The sequence below is a fragment of the Oreochromis aureus genome, linkage group 8, assembly GCF_013358895.1.
Source record: "Oreochromis aureus strain Israel breed Guangdong linkage group 8, ZZ_aureus, whole genome shotgun sequence".
In the NCBI taxonomy this organism is placed as follows: domain Eukaryota; kingdom Metazoa; phylum Chordata; class Actinopteri; order Cichliformes; family Cichlidae; genus Oreochromis; species Oreochromis aureus.
In genome coordinates this window covers 23,753,812-23,769,930 of record NC_052949.1, presented here as the reverse complement: position 1 = coordinate 23,769,930, position 16,119 = coordinate 23,753,812, and the positions used below count along the sequence as shown (strand labels likewise).

Genomic DNA, 16,119 nt, shown 5'->3' with positions numbered 1-16,119 from the left:
GTTGTAACTCACAGATATACTTACCTGTTTAACCTGCTGGGTAGTCTTTAATATAAAGCTTGCCTTCTTATTTTGTCAGATTAGAAATATACTCACAAAATGTGCTGATAATGGAAAAAGAATGAAGAAGTTCAGTTTAGTGAATTAGCTGAGGTTAAGCCTTATACCACATCTAATAGCTACACCGGTCTTCTCTAACTTTAGACCAAATGGATTAGTTATGAACAACAAAAGACAATTTAGCCCCTCCCCTCTAGACCACCACCTTCCTGTTACATGAAGTGACCACAGAGGTCCAAAACATTTCTGTATCTGCCTGTAAATAATGATTTATTATATCATAAACTCAATTTTCCAGTTTAAAAAAATTAAAAATTACTCCCTCAGTCTTGTCTTGTAGGTTGAAACATTGAATTAACAAATAGTTAAAATAGAAAAAACCAGTGAAGTGCAAACAGGAAAAAAAGGGCAGCCACTGACTTGTAATTCTCTGATCAGGGCTATTGATCACTGCGACCTTGGTCAGTCTTGGCTCCTTATTATCTCATGTCTTCTCTTAATGTGCTATCGACTCTTCTATCACTCAAGTGTCAGCCTGGAGAAAAACATACAGTGTAGACTAAGACAAATAGACAGTGGCAGAGAAAATTATCGCCTCAGTGGCTTTGGCTGCTGAGAAACTGTGTGGCAGTTTTTTAATCATCTGATCACCTCAAATGTTTAGTGCTTGCTTGAAGAGAAAGCCCGTGCAGGCGAGCGCGTTGCCCATTAGGTTCCGTGTAGTATCTGTGTATTGAGTTTCTCCCTGTCAGAAAAGCACAGCTGCTGTGCAGTGCAGTGCCAGGTGCCCTGCTGGTGCTAATGAAGCATCCTCATCAGTCCAGTGGCTTAATTAGAAGACTCTGTTTCTTTGACTGCAATAAGCAAAGAGATGTGTTTTTAAAGAAAAGGAAAGAGGGAGCAAATGAGAGACGCGGCAAATAAACAAACTGCGATGGAGGGAGGGGCTGCGTGCATGTCTAAAAGTGCCTGAGGTGAAGGCCTGGGGGGTAGGGGGCGTGATGAGGTTGCGGGTTGGATCGCTGCAGGCATCCATTCTCCATCTGGTGTGAGCTGCACAGTAAGTGACCTAAGAGTGTCCTGCACAAACCCCCACACACACATAGTGTACTAATACCCCATTGTGTGCCATGTTCCAGCGTGATCAGCAGAGCCCCGGGCCTGAAGCTGGTGGTAGAGACCCTGATGTCGTCCCTGAAGCCCATCGGCAACATCGTGGTCATCTGCTGTGCCTTCTTTATTATCTTTGGCATCCTGGGAGTACAGGTGAGAGGGGAGGGGGGGAGGAAATGGAGAGTATACACACAGACCTAATGAGAAGACTCTGTAAGCATGCTTGAGCAATTTGACATGTGATTGAATGCTCGCGCAGGTAGCCACCCTCTGCCGAACCACCTTGGGCGTATGTACATCTGGAAGGGCTATCAGAAAAACAGCTATTTTTTTATGCACTCTCCGATTTATAACTCATAGGCCTGGACGCTTATGTGGCCGCAATGAGTTTTCATGGCTAACAGCCCAAGGACCAATCCATACCAACAAGCTCTGAAGCCTTGGTGGAGTTCCAACTCCTGTTTGTCTGCCGTCAGGACACTAATGTCCTTTAACCATCTGTCCAAGTAAAGTAAGGTCATAAAGGGTTAATGGCTGTTATGACACCATGAGGCAGCAGTTGGAAAATTCACTCATGAAGTGCAGAATTCAACCTCCAGTGTTCCCAACGCTACCGATCCATATGTTGTCGCTCAGTGTTGATGTGCTTTTGGAGCTTTTTATAGCTTCAATAAAGAACATACACACTTTGGCAAAGTACCATATCACCCTAAATCGTGTAATATGAAATACATAAATGTACTCTCAGGGTTGAACTAAAGCTTTCAAAACCTGGAGTCCAATCACGGCAGGGTCGCCTATAAGCCATACAAACTTAACAGTGTTTTTGTGGTGGTTCAAATGTATGTGTGTGTGTGTGTTTTCTCCTCAGCTTTTCAAAGGAAAATTCTTCATTTGTCAAGGAGAGGATGTAAGGAACATCACCAATAAGTCAGACTGCTTGCAAGCCAACTATAAGTGGGTCAGACACAAGTACAACTTTGACAACCTGGGACAAGTAAGACATTAGAAATGTCAAGATTCCTGATGGACAGACGCATGAATAAAAAAAACTGATGATGCTGATCACGTTTTTCAACTGCTGTTAACTTTAGTCTGTGTTTACATTTCAACCCTGTCATCCTTTCTCAGGCCTTGATGTCTCTCTTTGTGCTGGCGTCAAAAGATGGATGGGTCGACATTATGTACGATGGGCTAGATGCTGTGGGAGTTGACCAACAGGTAAATATTAAATTGCGCACACAAAATGATGGCAAGTCCCTTGGCTGTTCAATATAATTTCTGGATTTCGTCTAATACAGCCGTACCTGGCAGGCAGTCATTACTTAGAATGAATGATGAAGACTTCTTAATGTAAAAAAAAAATCATCCGCATAGAGCTAAAAGAAGATTGATGTTTCCGTCTGCAGCAAGAGCCCAGCACAGAACAGAGCAGGCAGCAATGACAATAAAATAAGACACTGAAGAAGTCAGATACAGTATGAAAGGAGGAGGTGGGTTGCAAAGCAGGTTGCAGCTACAGAGCACTTGTGAGTAAGGTAAAGCAGCTTTGCCTGTTAGATGTGTGGAAGGGCATTACCTGGGCCATCAGCTGACGTGGGCGGGCATCAACATCAGCTGATCTAAGCGGACTGAGCCCGGGTTTGCAGCCAGCCTGAATTAACGCCCTTCCCGATTTTTCTGTTGTTTTTCAGCCCATAATGAACTACAACCCATGGATGCTGCTCTACTTCATCTCCTTCCTCCTGATCGTTGCCTTCTTCGTGCTCAACATGTTTGTGGGCGTGGTGGTGGAGAACTTCCATAAATGCCGGCGCCACCAGGAGGCCGAGGAGGCCAAACGCAGGGAGGAGAAGAGACTGAAACGCATGGAGAAAAAGAGACGGAGTAAGGAGAAGGAGCTGGCTGGTCGGTAGTCTTTCCACATCTTTCTGAGTCCTGCTTGATTCGAGCTTGAGCCTTTTTTTTTCCTTTTTGCTTTTTAATTTGATTTGGCCGAATACGGAAAAACGCAATTAGCGAGCTAGTATCAAATATAGTTGCTACTCTGCGGTAGAACTCCCTTTCCTTCGACCATCCTCTTTCCCTTTTACTCACGGTAAAAGGGAAAGAATTCTTAATCCAGTCTGGTGGTCACCTGCTCTGGCTCTGTAGAGTCTGCTGCAGACTGTGGAGGCTTTTCTTCGACCCCAGCAATAATTAATCAAGCTGGATGTTAAGAAAAGCTCCCACAATCGGCAGGTTCGCAGAATTAGGACTGATGACCGCTGGAGTTAGCCGCCACCCTTTCCCTCCTCCCTTAACTTGCCTGGTCTACCGTAGACACCGTGCTTGGGATGGCCCCTTGGAGCATGCCCAGTGAGTGCTGACAGATGGGGCTTGCATGGTGGTGGGTATACAGAGCTAGAGGGAGGGGGAGTCAATGATTTCATCACCGTGGCCCGAAAAGGAGATGACCCCCCCTCCCTTCCTCTCTTCTGCATGCGGTTTAGTACAGCCGGAGGAGCAGGGATAGACCAAAATCTGGAAGAAAAGGAGGAAGAGTTTCACCTGTAGCTTGTGAGATTTGCGAAGGAGTTAGAGCTAATTCCACGGCTGTCCCACCCTCACCTCCGGCTGTATAGGAGTTGATGACAAACTGCTTTTTTTTTCTTTTTACCTTTTTTAATACTTTCCACTGCCTCCTATACCCCCCAAAACAGCGCTAGCTTCTGCTAGCATTATCCTTCTTGGGAATTTGAGGCCTATGCCTGTGCAGTATTTTGCCAAACCTAATTCAAAGGCACTTTTTTATATATCTCTATATTTTGTACAAGGAGCAGTGGACACTTTTTTTAAAGCCAAAAGGCAAAAAACCCAAACCTTTTCATTTCTTTTATATATATATAATTTTATTTGATAACCGGAATGTTTCCGTCGAGCTCTTGAGAAATACAGATGGAAATTGATCTTGCTTTTACAGGAGGTGTCCGCCAAGGCTATCTCATCCAATCAAGAAACCCACCCCCGACCCTGTCGCACACAGTCTGCGTGTACACACAGTATATGTCAAGAGGCCCCTTTAACTCGTCTTCTTCCACATCTCTGAGTTTCTTTCCCTGCTTTTGTTTTTCTCCTTCTCTGATTTTTTTTTTCATTGAAACGGTTCTCTTCTTAATTTCTGGCTCAGTATTTTTTGCCAGGATACTTTTTTGTTTTGGTCTTTAGGGTGGCTAAAGGGCAAGATGTTGATTCCTTAGTAAAACGGCAATACGAAAATGAAAAGTTGCTTATAACAGTTGCAGTTGTAACTCGACAATTTGTAAAGCGGGTGTTTTTGAGACCTTTGGTTTGTGACATGTGAACGTTTTTCATCCAAAGAACTGGACTCAGAATCTCTGGAAAGACGAAAATAACCATAGGCACACAAACCAGCTTAACCTTTCATCGCTACCTTCTAAGCCTTACTCCATCCCTCTTTCCCTCTTTCTATCTCTTTGACTCTCTTCTGTCTCTAACTTTCAGCCATCTTTCCTTTCTCGCTTTCTTCGGCCTCTGCCTGACTAACACGCTCTCATTCCTCTAGATTTATTGGTTCCGGGGGTGAGTTGGGCTCTCTCTGACGGCACACTGAAAGGTACAGAGTTTCCAGCATGTTCTGTGTGTCCCTTTTTAAAACCCCACACTGCCACCGACCACGACCACCCATTAACGGTGGCTAGGGTTAATAAGTTCAATGATCACGGGAGGTAGGGCCCCATCTCGCGTCCCCGCCCCCCTGCCTCTCTCCCATCAGCTCTCAGTCCGCTGGACATGCTGTTACCTGTTTTCTCTGTCGTGGCTTTGTCTTTCACAGCTCTTCCACACCGCCCGTGATCCATCCACTGTTCACAGCACCGCACCGCTGCTGCTCCACCACCACCACAAGAAAAGAAGACTTTGGTGTAAAATTAAATTGGCAGGGAAACTCAGGTGGCGACAGGGAGAGAAGGGAAAAAGATGTTTCCAGATAAGAATTCCAGAGTTTCCTTTAGTGTTTTTCAGACAGACGTGGTGTAATTCTCTCAGTAGATGCTTATGATGCTCTTTTCTTTTAGTTAGAATAATATTTTCTCTCAACACCAAAGCCATTTTTGTCATTTGAAAGCGTGGTGACATTTTTAAAAGAAAGTGTTACAGAGAACTGAGAACATAAATGTTGTAATGGGCTTAAAAGTATACTTTAGCATAGCTGTGCTTTAAGCTAACTCTTATTGTCAGCATGCTAACATACGTAGATTCGATAAACGCAGTATTTGACATTTATATTATTTAGTTTACTGTTTGATTGAAACACAAACCTCAAGGTGTTACTGGAGGAAACTTCTCGAGATCACAATAGTAAACAAACGTTAACATAGAAGTTTAAGTAAGTAAAATGCTGTCGGTGGCTCTAGATGAAAAGTCGCTACCACACTCGCTACTCATCATCTTGAATTCAAACAGAACTGTAAATAATTTGTTCGATATTTCATTCTGAATGAAAGTGATCAGCTGATATGCAGAGCCATGAAGTTTGTAAAACTGGCCAAGAATCTATAAGCAGCTCTACTTTGACTTTGAGATCTCAGCAATCTTTTGTTTTCTTGGTTTAGTGCAGTAAAGCTCAGATAAGCTTTACTACACCAGCATTATGTAGGAGTAGGTCACGGATAATAGGTGCTGATTTGTAAATAAGTGGACAGTATACAGTATATTTCTTACTATGCTGTGAACTATGCAGCTCATTCTCTTTCGCTTTATACTTTACTTAAAGATAGAACACATTGAAAGAAAGGTAGAAATGTAAAAGTGAAGTCAGAGGTCAAATGTGACCTGCTCTTAGTTGTAAACCATAATGTGATGTTAAGAATCCCCATATACCAGATCTTTCCCTACATTTTGCCAATACAAACAAAGGCAGCTGGATTTTAAGCAGAATTTTAAAGATAAAAGACATTTTTATAAAGGTTTGACCTTAACTGACCTTGAGAGGTCATATCATTCCCTGTATGCCTATATATTGTCAATACAAACAATGGCAGTAAGAAAAATAGTTTTAAATAGCTCTGTGTAAGATTTTTATTATTTGACCTTCAAATCAGCCTACCTAATTTATTGAAGGAGAGGTCAGAGCTCAAATGTAACATGACATTTTAAATCTTCCTGCAGTACTTTTCATATGATAACAGGACACACCACACTTATAAGAATCGTAGTTTACAAGTTGACGCTACCATGCCAACACTTACTGATCAGCAACAAAATATGGTAAGCTACGGAGATGAATTTTTGCGAGATCCCGAGTAACTTTTGCGAGATCTCGCAAAAGTTCATCTTTATGGTTTTTTTTCTCCAATGTCCCTTGTGGGGCTCCGTAGTAAGCACATCAAATAAACAGGGCCTGGATTTTTCTATTCTTGATGTTTTATAAAAAAAAGTCTTAATTTTCTCGGTTTCCCCCGCTGGTATCAAAAACTGCACTGAGTATTTCAGCATCAAGTTTGAAATTCTAGTACTGCAAGTTGCGACAAGACTAGATGATAATACCAATCCTTTTTTGTTTTACACCGTTTACCATTTACTAACAAGTTCTGGCAAACGTATTCAGTACTGACCCAAAAAGTTACTGACCTATCAAAACCAATAGGAAATAAGCTCAAGACCAGTTTTAGTTACTTAGAAGTATTCGTTAAACTTTAATAATGTTTTGCATTTCTCTCTCTTGCATTGTGTCTTGTAACGTCAGCTCACTGCTGTCACTATAGATCGGTACCAAAAAGGTACAGGTAAAATCATCTATTAATGTTTACCAGCCTCTATTAAAAGGCCACAGAGATTCAATCAAGAAATTTCTGTTATTTGGTCCCTGAATCTTTGCTCAGTTCAGAAATCTACATTTAGGACATCCAGAATCAGAATGTGTAGATGTTGCTATATTAAACTGCAGCAAACTGAAATCAGCTCCAGCTTGTTTCGCTCAAGGGTTTAAACTGTTCCTTTGGTCTATTTCTAGTTTATCACGTGTGCATCGTTATTAAATAATGATCTCAAATAGAATAAAAGAATGTCCGATTCACTAGGAAACACTACGTGCAAAGGTCGCATCGGTACGAGTTGTGATTAGCTGGGAACACAACAGGTTTGTTCACAGCAGCTGCCTCTTGTTGGGCATAAAAGGTCATCCTGGGGCGGTGTGACCACTCTGCCTGAATTGTCACAAGTAGTTTCCATGGAAATCTGCTAAATGTATTGTTATGAAAGATGGAAGCTGCTGAGATCTTGTGTAATGAGAGTTTGTGTGAGTAGGCTCAGCTATATCCCGATGGTCCCATCATCGCCTCGGTTTACTTACAGCAGGTAAGCGGGAGTGGTGTCTGTTAATTTGCGGCACGTTCCTGGAAGGTAGACCCGGCTGTGTTGCTTTGTATTCTTGTGTGCATATGAGTGTGTCAGGGAGCAGATGGCTGCAAAACAGGTTGTGAAATATGCAGGAGCAGCTATCTCATCCTCAAATCCCCCCCCCTCCTCTCAGTGTGGATGAATGTCTGACCCCCACAGCCTCTCTGTTGATCCTTTTTTGCCTCAGTCTCTTGTAACATTTAGGTAGTTTTACCCAAAAGGAAATTACAGCACTGACACAAACACACAAGTCCCACAGAAAAACCATGCCTGCACACTGTGTATGTGTGTTTGAGGTGTCCGGCACACTCCACACATGTGGGGTCGTTATCATGTGTAGAGACTCGATGGAGGAGAGGAACACAGAGAGAGGAAAAGAGGTGATCAAGGAGGTGCATTAAGATTTCCACTGATGATGCAGGGACGAGGAGAAGATATGCACGTGGGTGGAGGAGGTGGCAGAGTTACACAAACACTGTATCAGGCTGTAGTAATGCAGTGATGTAAGCACAGACAGGTGCACGCTGAAGAAGAAGTGGTGATGCATTGTGACATGCAGAGAGCGAGCGCAGGAACACACATTCAGTCGGACTCGCTTCACCTCAGGCTAAATTTGAAACCTTGCCCTGTTGTTGGAGTTGACTTGTTGTGTTGAGTCACAGTCAGCTGGCTCTGGCAGACACATCAAGTGAAGCTACAGTGCACTGCATGGTGTATGCAGCAAATTGTAAATATAGCTGCGTGCTGCTTCCTCCCTCTCGAGGAGCTACCACAATGATAGCGTTCTGGATCTTTTGACACACAGCGGCTTGCATCAGGGTAATGATGCCCTTAGTGTTGATGCCTGAGTCTATAGGCTGTTGGCTGTGATTATGCAGCCATAGTATTAAATGTAGTCAAAGTTACTCTATAAAAAACTCTATAATGTCTTTTACAGTAACAATTTGAAGCTTGTGGACCTGAGAAGAAAGGCCCAAGTTCCCAGAGCCCATTGTAGGGTTGCAAAGGAAATCAACATAATTTCACTGCACTGCTTGGTTAATTCTGCAGATCTGCTCGTTATCTGTATTCCATACTTCAAAGTAGCCAGATAGCTACATTTCATTACCTCTGTACATGTTATAGAGCTACCAAAAATACTGCTGTAATACTTTTTAAAATGTATATTTTATACTGAGGAACCAAAACGCTATCTTCTTATACAGGAAGCGGTCAAACCAAATGGTAGAGTTATAAAGTAAAAGCTAAACAATTAGAACAGAAACTATGAAAGAAAGCCCAAGACATTCACTTCCTCTTAGATGAAGTTTTTACCCCTCATTCTGAAGGATGATGGGGTATTGTTGTCACGGCACAGCAGGCTTTCGGGTGGCTTTTAAAACAGGATGTTTAAACTGACACCAGAGGTGCTAAAAGTCTTGGACAGTGATATAAAGGTGATGTACCAAACTGTAATGATAGCTGAAATAAGAGTAATGAAAAAAAGAGATGTATCCTTATAGAGGCATCATTCTAAAATCCACAGTAAGTTTATAGAACAATATCTTTAATAAAACAATAATTTTCTTGTTCTGTTGTAGTATCTTCTTCTAGGATTATTTAAGTGTGTTTACATACACACAATACGGACCATGCAGTGCAAGTGTAGTTCTGTGAGGCTTAACAGAGAATAAAAGTTGTAATTAGGAGCACAGAGGAAAGTAACGGGCACGGTTTAGAGAAAAGCTTTGAAATCTGCACTATATTTGAAGGTGAATGTGTTGTGAATTTGTAAGGTGATGACATGCTAACTGTTTATGACTAGAATTTAAAGTCGTTCTTTTAATTTCCATGTGTTTGTGTGTTCGTGTGTGCGCACCATACTCCTGCTATAAGTCAAGTCTGAGGGAACCGTGGTTCTGTCGTGTTAACAGATGGCCCTCGGCTTCCCAAACACGCCGAACAGATCGCGCTGTATCCCAAGCAGCTCTGGCTGGGTCAGCCCCCACATGAATTCACTCTATCATAACACACTTGTCATCACATCTCACCCCAAACAGTGAGCTGATCAAGAAATACAAGTGCAGGACAGCGTAATATAAACCCAGAATGCTGCAAACAGTCGCACACAAACATGGCTATCTGTATACCTTCACATTGACTCTCTGCTGTTTACATGTTAGGTTTAACAGCTGTCCCTTTTTGCAACTTTATCTTTTTGATATAGGATTGCATGATTTTAACACTGACCACATATGTTTTGAGCCGTTTCCATCTCTGTTGGTGGTCTCACGTTGCTGTGGAAACTGGCATATTTAAGAGCTGATTGCCAGCTGATACTTTTCTGTAAATCAGCCTCCTACTCTGAGCCCAACAACAACACTTTCATGCTGTTTATCCACTAACCTTTGTGTTGTGGAACATGGCAGATTAACATTATTATTATTAATATATCCTGTGAACTAAATGCAATGTCATTAGCAGCAGATTGCCTTAGTAAATCTAGTTTTTATTTTAGTTAACGAAAAAAAATGTTCAAATCTAGTTGTCATTTTTAGTTTTGTATTACTTAACCATAATAACCTTGTTCCTCAATCAACTGCATTAACATCAGCATAAAAACTGTGTGCCAGGAGCTTCACTGGATGGGTTTCCATGGTTAAGCAGCTCCTGTAGGTGTGATGTGTAGATGACCCAGTAGTTTTGTCCATATCCAGTCTTTAAGTCTGACATCATTAGCTGTGTCTGGGCCCAAACTCTGCTGCAGGTCCCAAAGTCAAACGATCACTGCAGGATCACTGAGTTGAAAAACTGTCTAAATTCTTTCATCTATAATAAAATGATCAGTGTTGCTGCTCTACCAGGTGTAACAATTAAGTTTAACATCCAGGCATCCATGAAAACGGAATTTATTAAATTTAACGGAGTTAGAAGTTAGCAGGAAGTTAGCTCGCTAGTTTCCATCCAAATATAATATACCATGTTCAGACTGAGAAATTTCTGAAACAAATTAAGACGTACAGCTCTGCTATCACTTCCAACATAAATGAAGACAAAAAACTAAACAGCAGTGACGTTTGTAGGGTTACTGAAGTTGGGCTAGTTGGTATATAATGATGTGCTACGTGATCGCTAGCGACACAGCTATGTTAGCATAATATAAACAGTGAAACTGGAGGATGAACGCTAACTTTTTTCCACTCGATAAAAGTTAATGTTCCGATGGTTAGGGACAAATGCAGTCGCATGGCAGGATGCTGTAAACGGACCAAACTTCACAACTGAGATAATCCACAATACAAGGTTAATCATTAATATACTGCTGCATGTGCTGGGCTGTAGTTACATCGTAAGGTTTAATAACTGAGCTTTAAAATGAACAGCGGTAATAAAAACCGAGAGAGGCCGACAGTGATCACTGACTGTTTTTAGGGGATTTTTGATATTAAATAGAACAAGATAAAAAGCATTAAAACATGTTAAAAACACAACAGCCTTATTAAACACAGGTAGTTTGAGCCCAAAAGCAGGATGCATCATGTCATCGCTTAAAGACCGGATAGTGAACACTTGTACATTCCTATAATAAGCTCATATTTCCCCATGTAGATTAATGAATTTCATGTTTATTTTTTTTGTATAAATTCAAGTCACATATAGTAATAAGTTAAAAAAAAACAATGTAATTAGTATGCTCTACTGCAGCGGTCCCCAAACCCCGGGCCATGGACCGGTACCGGCCCGTGAGTCATTTGGTACCGGACCAATCGTTATTGTTATTTTTTTTTTTAATCATTTTTATCGTTAACTCGGTTTCCCTGGGTCTTTTCCTGTGTGTTATAAGTAAATCTTCTTTTTTTTGTACTGGTACTGGTTGTATTTATCCGTGACACCCTAAAGGCCGGTGTCTTTATTGTCGGACATAAATCAGTCCGTGGTGCAAAAAAGGTTGGGGACCGCTGCTCTACTGAGTTCTTAGCCTTTTTTTCACTGAGCTCCAAATGCATGTAAATGTATATCAAGGTTCACAAAGTTTTCCAGCTTTTTTAACTTCTGACACCAAATATAAGGACACATTTTGCTTAGCATCACACAGTGGAAGTTTTTAAACTGAAGGGAAAACTTGACAGGGCTCCACTGTGTCCCCACATATATAACGGTTTCTCTATTTGCAAAAAGTGTGCCCACAGCGCTGCAGATAACTGTGCAGGCGGTTGATGTGGACAATATGACTGTTGTATTCTTCATGTCGAGTTATAAAACTTCGCCATCTTAAGTTGGGTAGTTTATTCTTATGTCACGCAGTTAACAAGAACACAAGGATAAAGGGATCATCCCCTCTCACTTTGGTTCCCCTGGCACCAAAAACATACACTGTGACATCCAAAAAACATTAGCGTGGGTACACAAAGCAGCTTGACATTCCATGAATAGCTTTCTTCATCTATTAGCTTGGCGCGCGCACACATATACACAAGGAGCCACACAAAGCCACCCGGTGCCAATCCATAGCTGTATCTGGGTCAGCGCTAACAGAGATGAATCGAACAGAAGTTTCACATCGCCCCTCTTTCTTTCTTTCTATTCCATCGCTGTAGAAATGTAATTAATAACTGCAGCACTTTAGGGAGAGGGTGAATGGGAGAAGGAAGAGAGGCAACAAAAAAAGTCTCAGAGGGGAGCAGGATATGGGGGAAGGAAGTGAGAGACAGTTATGTATCTTGGCAAGAAATCCCAGAGATCCACCTCAGGGGTGTAAAAGTTTGATGCCACAAGGTGTAAGTAGCAGTGTTTAGTGAAGTGTTAAATGCGATGAATCTTTCATAACTTTTGGCGGTTAGCAACAACTGGATGCTGTGTTACCTAGAACAGTATCCTAAACTGTAATAATATGTTTTGAAGTTACCTCATCCAGGATGCAGTGAATGAAGCTAATTTGTTTTAGTGCAATATTACATATATTCATTCATCTGTGCTTGTGGTGGTGTGAATGAGGGATGATTGATATGTAGTGAAAAAAGCGAGAACGCAAACTCAGAAATCAAAAAGCGTCGAATGACTAATGAAGTTCATTCATTTGCACAGAAGGCAGCGTTTTAACTTTAATAAATGCTTCAACTGTTCTGACAGAGCATGTAGTAATTACATAGGTTGACTGAAAAGCTGTAAGTAATTTGTGGGAGCTGCGGGGGGGGGGATGCGCCAACAACACTCACTATGAATGTTTCATGTTGGAAACTTTCTCCATGAATATTTCATCTGCAGAAATGTCAAAAAGAGAGCAGCATGGAGCAGAGTGGGCAGACAGCCTAATATTGTAGCGCTGCCCTGCTGCACCGAATGTAGTGATGAAAGAGACATGAGGCAGATTTTTTTTTCTTATTTCTCCTGGGCAGAGTTATTTATGCAGAGGGCCATAACTAAAAGCTGTGTCTTAACCATTGTGTGTGTTTGTGTGTGTGCGGTGCAATCAAGAAGAAACACTCAGTCGGAACGCCAAACGCTGTGTCATGAGCTGCACGTGTGATTGAATCAGGCTCATTGTTATGTTTGGCCAGGTCAAACAATATCATTTGACCAAATATATTTATGACATTTTTCCACTTTTGTGTAGTTATGGGCTACTTGGTGGTAAAATATTCACTAGCTTTTCTGATTTATTGTACTAACTGGGGCAAGTTAGCATAACAGCTGATGTAAGTTTAAGTTCTGCAGGTGATCTGCTAACAATGCAAAGACCAGTGCAGTCTATCAAAAGCAGCACAGATATTCAGAGTAAGGACTCAGTAAAGAGCTGCAGGGTAGAGCTAGTTTTGGCACAGCACTCATAGCTTTGAGTTACCCATCTGCAATAATTACGTGCTTGTTCTGATAACAAATCCTTTTTTTTTTCTTGCATAATTATTTTGACACAATTTTCTGTAAATTACCTGCTGCAAACCTTACTAATTTATGATTCATTTAAATACTCTTCTCCCCAAATTGTGTGTGCTAAGGAGGAAACTTGTAAAATACTTACAATACAATAAGGCCAGCTGTAAAAAAAACCCCCAAAATACTTAATTACATAATCTCGCTAAAATGACGTTAACGCCATAACCACATTAACACGGCAAATCTCTATTAGCGAGTTAACGTGGATCACCCCATGCGTGGAGCTGCACAGTGTCGACGTATTAGCGCAGTTAGCTCGTAAATGCGTTAGTGCCGTGGAGCTAACGTGATTTTAACAAGATTAATGCTGACAGCACTAATAATTTTTAAAAAATTTAAGCACCAAAGAGAGCCCAGTGTGGTCCTTGATTCTTAGTGATGTAACCAGGATGATTAACTCAAAGCATAAATACAGTGTAATATAATATGTGTCATATACCATCTTCACCAACTTTGTTTAGTTTAATAGCTTAGCAAGTTTGTGTGAAGCTGACAGAAACATCACTGATTGGTCGTTAATGTTAAATTTGTCAAGTTTTCATCAACCAAAACCTCTAACAAAAACGTTTCTTGCAAACTAAAACAGAGTAAATGACATGTCGTCGTTGATGGTAGCAATACTGATAATCCCTCAATCAAAGTATTGGAATGTCAATGAAAATCTTAAATCTTGTTTTCCATTTTCAGATTTTGTGCACATATTTCTGCATAAATGCAGGTGTGTTGAAGGATTTTAGCATTCTTGTTGATTCAGGAACGTGAGAATTTTAGCTTTTTGCCTAATAAAACAAGTGGAATCACAGTCTGTCAATGTCTAGTGCATGGTTGTAAAAGCTTACTCGGACGTTTCATATGGGACCTTTTTCTTTCTGTTCTTAAAGGTAGATTAGAGGTTGTCTTAAAATATGTATCAGTCTTTAGCAAGTATTGCACATCTATTATGGAGATATTTTGTGTGGTTTACAGCTGTATGATGAGTGGTTGTAACGGGAAATATTGTATGAAAGTGTAGACAAAGACAACAAGTTGGCATCAAATATCAAATCCAGCCTTCGCCCAAGAAAGGGTGAAGACATTAAAATCAAGGTCTTGCTGTTGTGCATATTGTCGCTGCCAGCATAAACACAAGTACAGGTAAAGGAGGGTTAAACGCAGTCATTATGCTGTTATAAAGCTTCCCATCCGTTTTGTATCTTGTTCTCACCGTTTTCCCTGTTACTCCGCCTTCCACTCACTCTGTCCAATTGCTTGCATTCACCATTCAGTCCCCCATTTCAATTGGTCCATCCTGCTCAAGTATGACTCAGAAAGGTGTGTCAGTCTACTATGTGAACCAGCACAATGTGTGTCAGTGTGGGTGTGTCAAAGAGTGCTGGCGCGAGTGGGTGTTACCATGCCCTGTCATTTTGAATGATGTCATGTTTTCTTATTTACCTCTTCTCCTCTGGACTTTTCAGTTTGCTCTGCTGTTCCTCTGCGCTGCTCCCAAATCTGATGCGAATTCCGTCCTTTGTCCTTCTTTTTCTCTCCACTGTGTCGCTTCCTGTGTCTTTTGATGTTCTAAGCAGGACAGCAGAGCATTCAGGAATTCCACTTAAATCTTTTTTTGACTGTAACTATTCATGTTGACAATCTTTTTTTTCTTTTTTTTTAGACTCAGTGTTTGCTGGATATCAAAAATGGACATCCGGTCCTTGACAATGACGGTTGACATATTTTTTTCCGGCAGACGCTGAGTCTCAAGGTTTATTACTGAACCATTCACCATGAAGGATAGGGGCATAAAAGCAGCCGCCGCATCCACCCAAACACCTGCCCCATAACTGTGTTACTTATTTCCGTCCGACCTTTAAAATGCATCGTTGCTGCTTTTACGTCCCGTGTCCTGCTCTTCCCTTCACAGCCATTCCCATTCCAAACTTTTAAGTCCACTTTAATCCCTACATCTCATCCTTTACTTCCATCCATATCAATTCACACTCCTTATCCCACTATTCCAATCAGCTGTAAATGTCTGACAGAGCCTTCAGATACATTGAGAAGCGATCCAGCAGCCATTATGCCAATGAATCAAAGCCAGAGCAGTGCCTCGTATTGTTTTCAGATTCATTGTCAGGCCTCCTTTTCATGAGAGTAGTCGACACGGCATCCTTTCCACCTCACAGCTTACTCAGGACACCCTCACATGATCACCAGGTTCTGAGAAACTTTAGGCCCTTTTTGTTCCAGAACCATACGTCACATATCCAATCAAACCCTACCTGCCCTCACCCACACGGTCACAGGATACCCATAGTGCTGCGCTATGGGGTTCTTTACCCATCAGTCCGACAACCAAGGACCCTTATTTTGTCTGTATTTCCCAAAACAAGACCACCTCGAAAATGTATGCCTTCATGTTTTTGAGTGTGGCCACGTCCAAAAGCAACTGCCAGGCCAAAATCCTAATCTTTTTAATGCCACCTCCCACAAAGGAGATGGTGAGTAAGGTAAGGTGAGTAAATAAAGAGGAAAACTTGGTCTTTGAGTTGTTTTTGGACAGGGAATTGTTTATGTCCTGTTTATTCTAAGAGTTTTTTCCTCTTGTTTGACAGACCCTTGGGCAAAATTTCAGCAGGGTTTTTAGATCTCCTT

The 16,119-nt window shown here is 41.4% G+C and overlaps 1 protein-coding gene across 1 annotated transcript in view; it reads left to right on the top strand.

Annotated features, from left to right (window-relative positions):
* cacna1g (calcium channel, voltage-dependent, T type, alpha 1G subunit) overlaps positions 1-16,119 on the top strand; it is a 321,041-nt gene that overhangs the window by 269,683 nt on the left and 35,239 nt on the right. The window contains exons 23-26 of the mRNA XM_039616673.1: positions 1,200-1,326; positions 2,045-2,170; positions 2,305-2,394; positions 2,868-3,060. Coding sequence (XP_039472607.1) covers positions 1,200-1,326; positions 2,045-2,170; positions 2,305-2,394; positions 2,868-3,060 — 536 coding nt within the window. The remainder of the gene's footprint in view (positions 1-1,199; positions 1,327-2,044; positions 2,171-2,304; positions 2,395-2,867; positions 3,061-16,119) is intronic.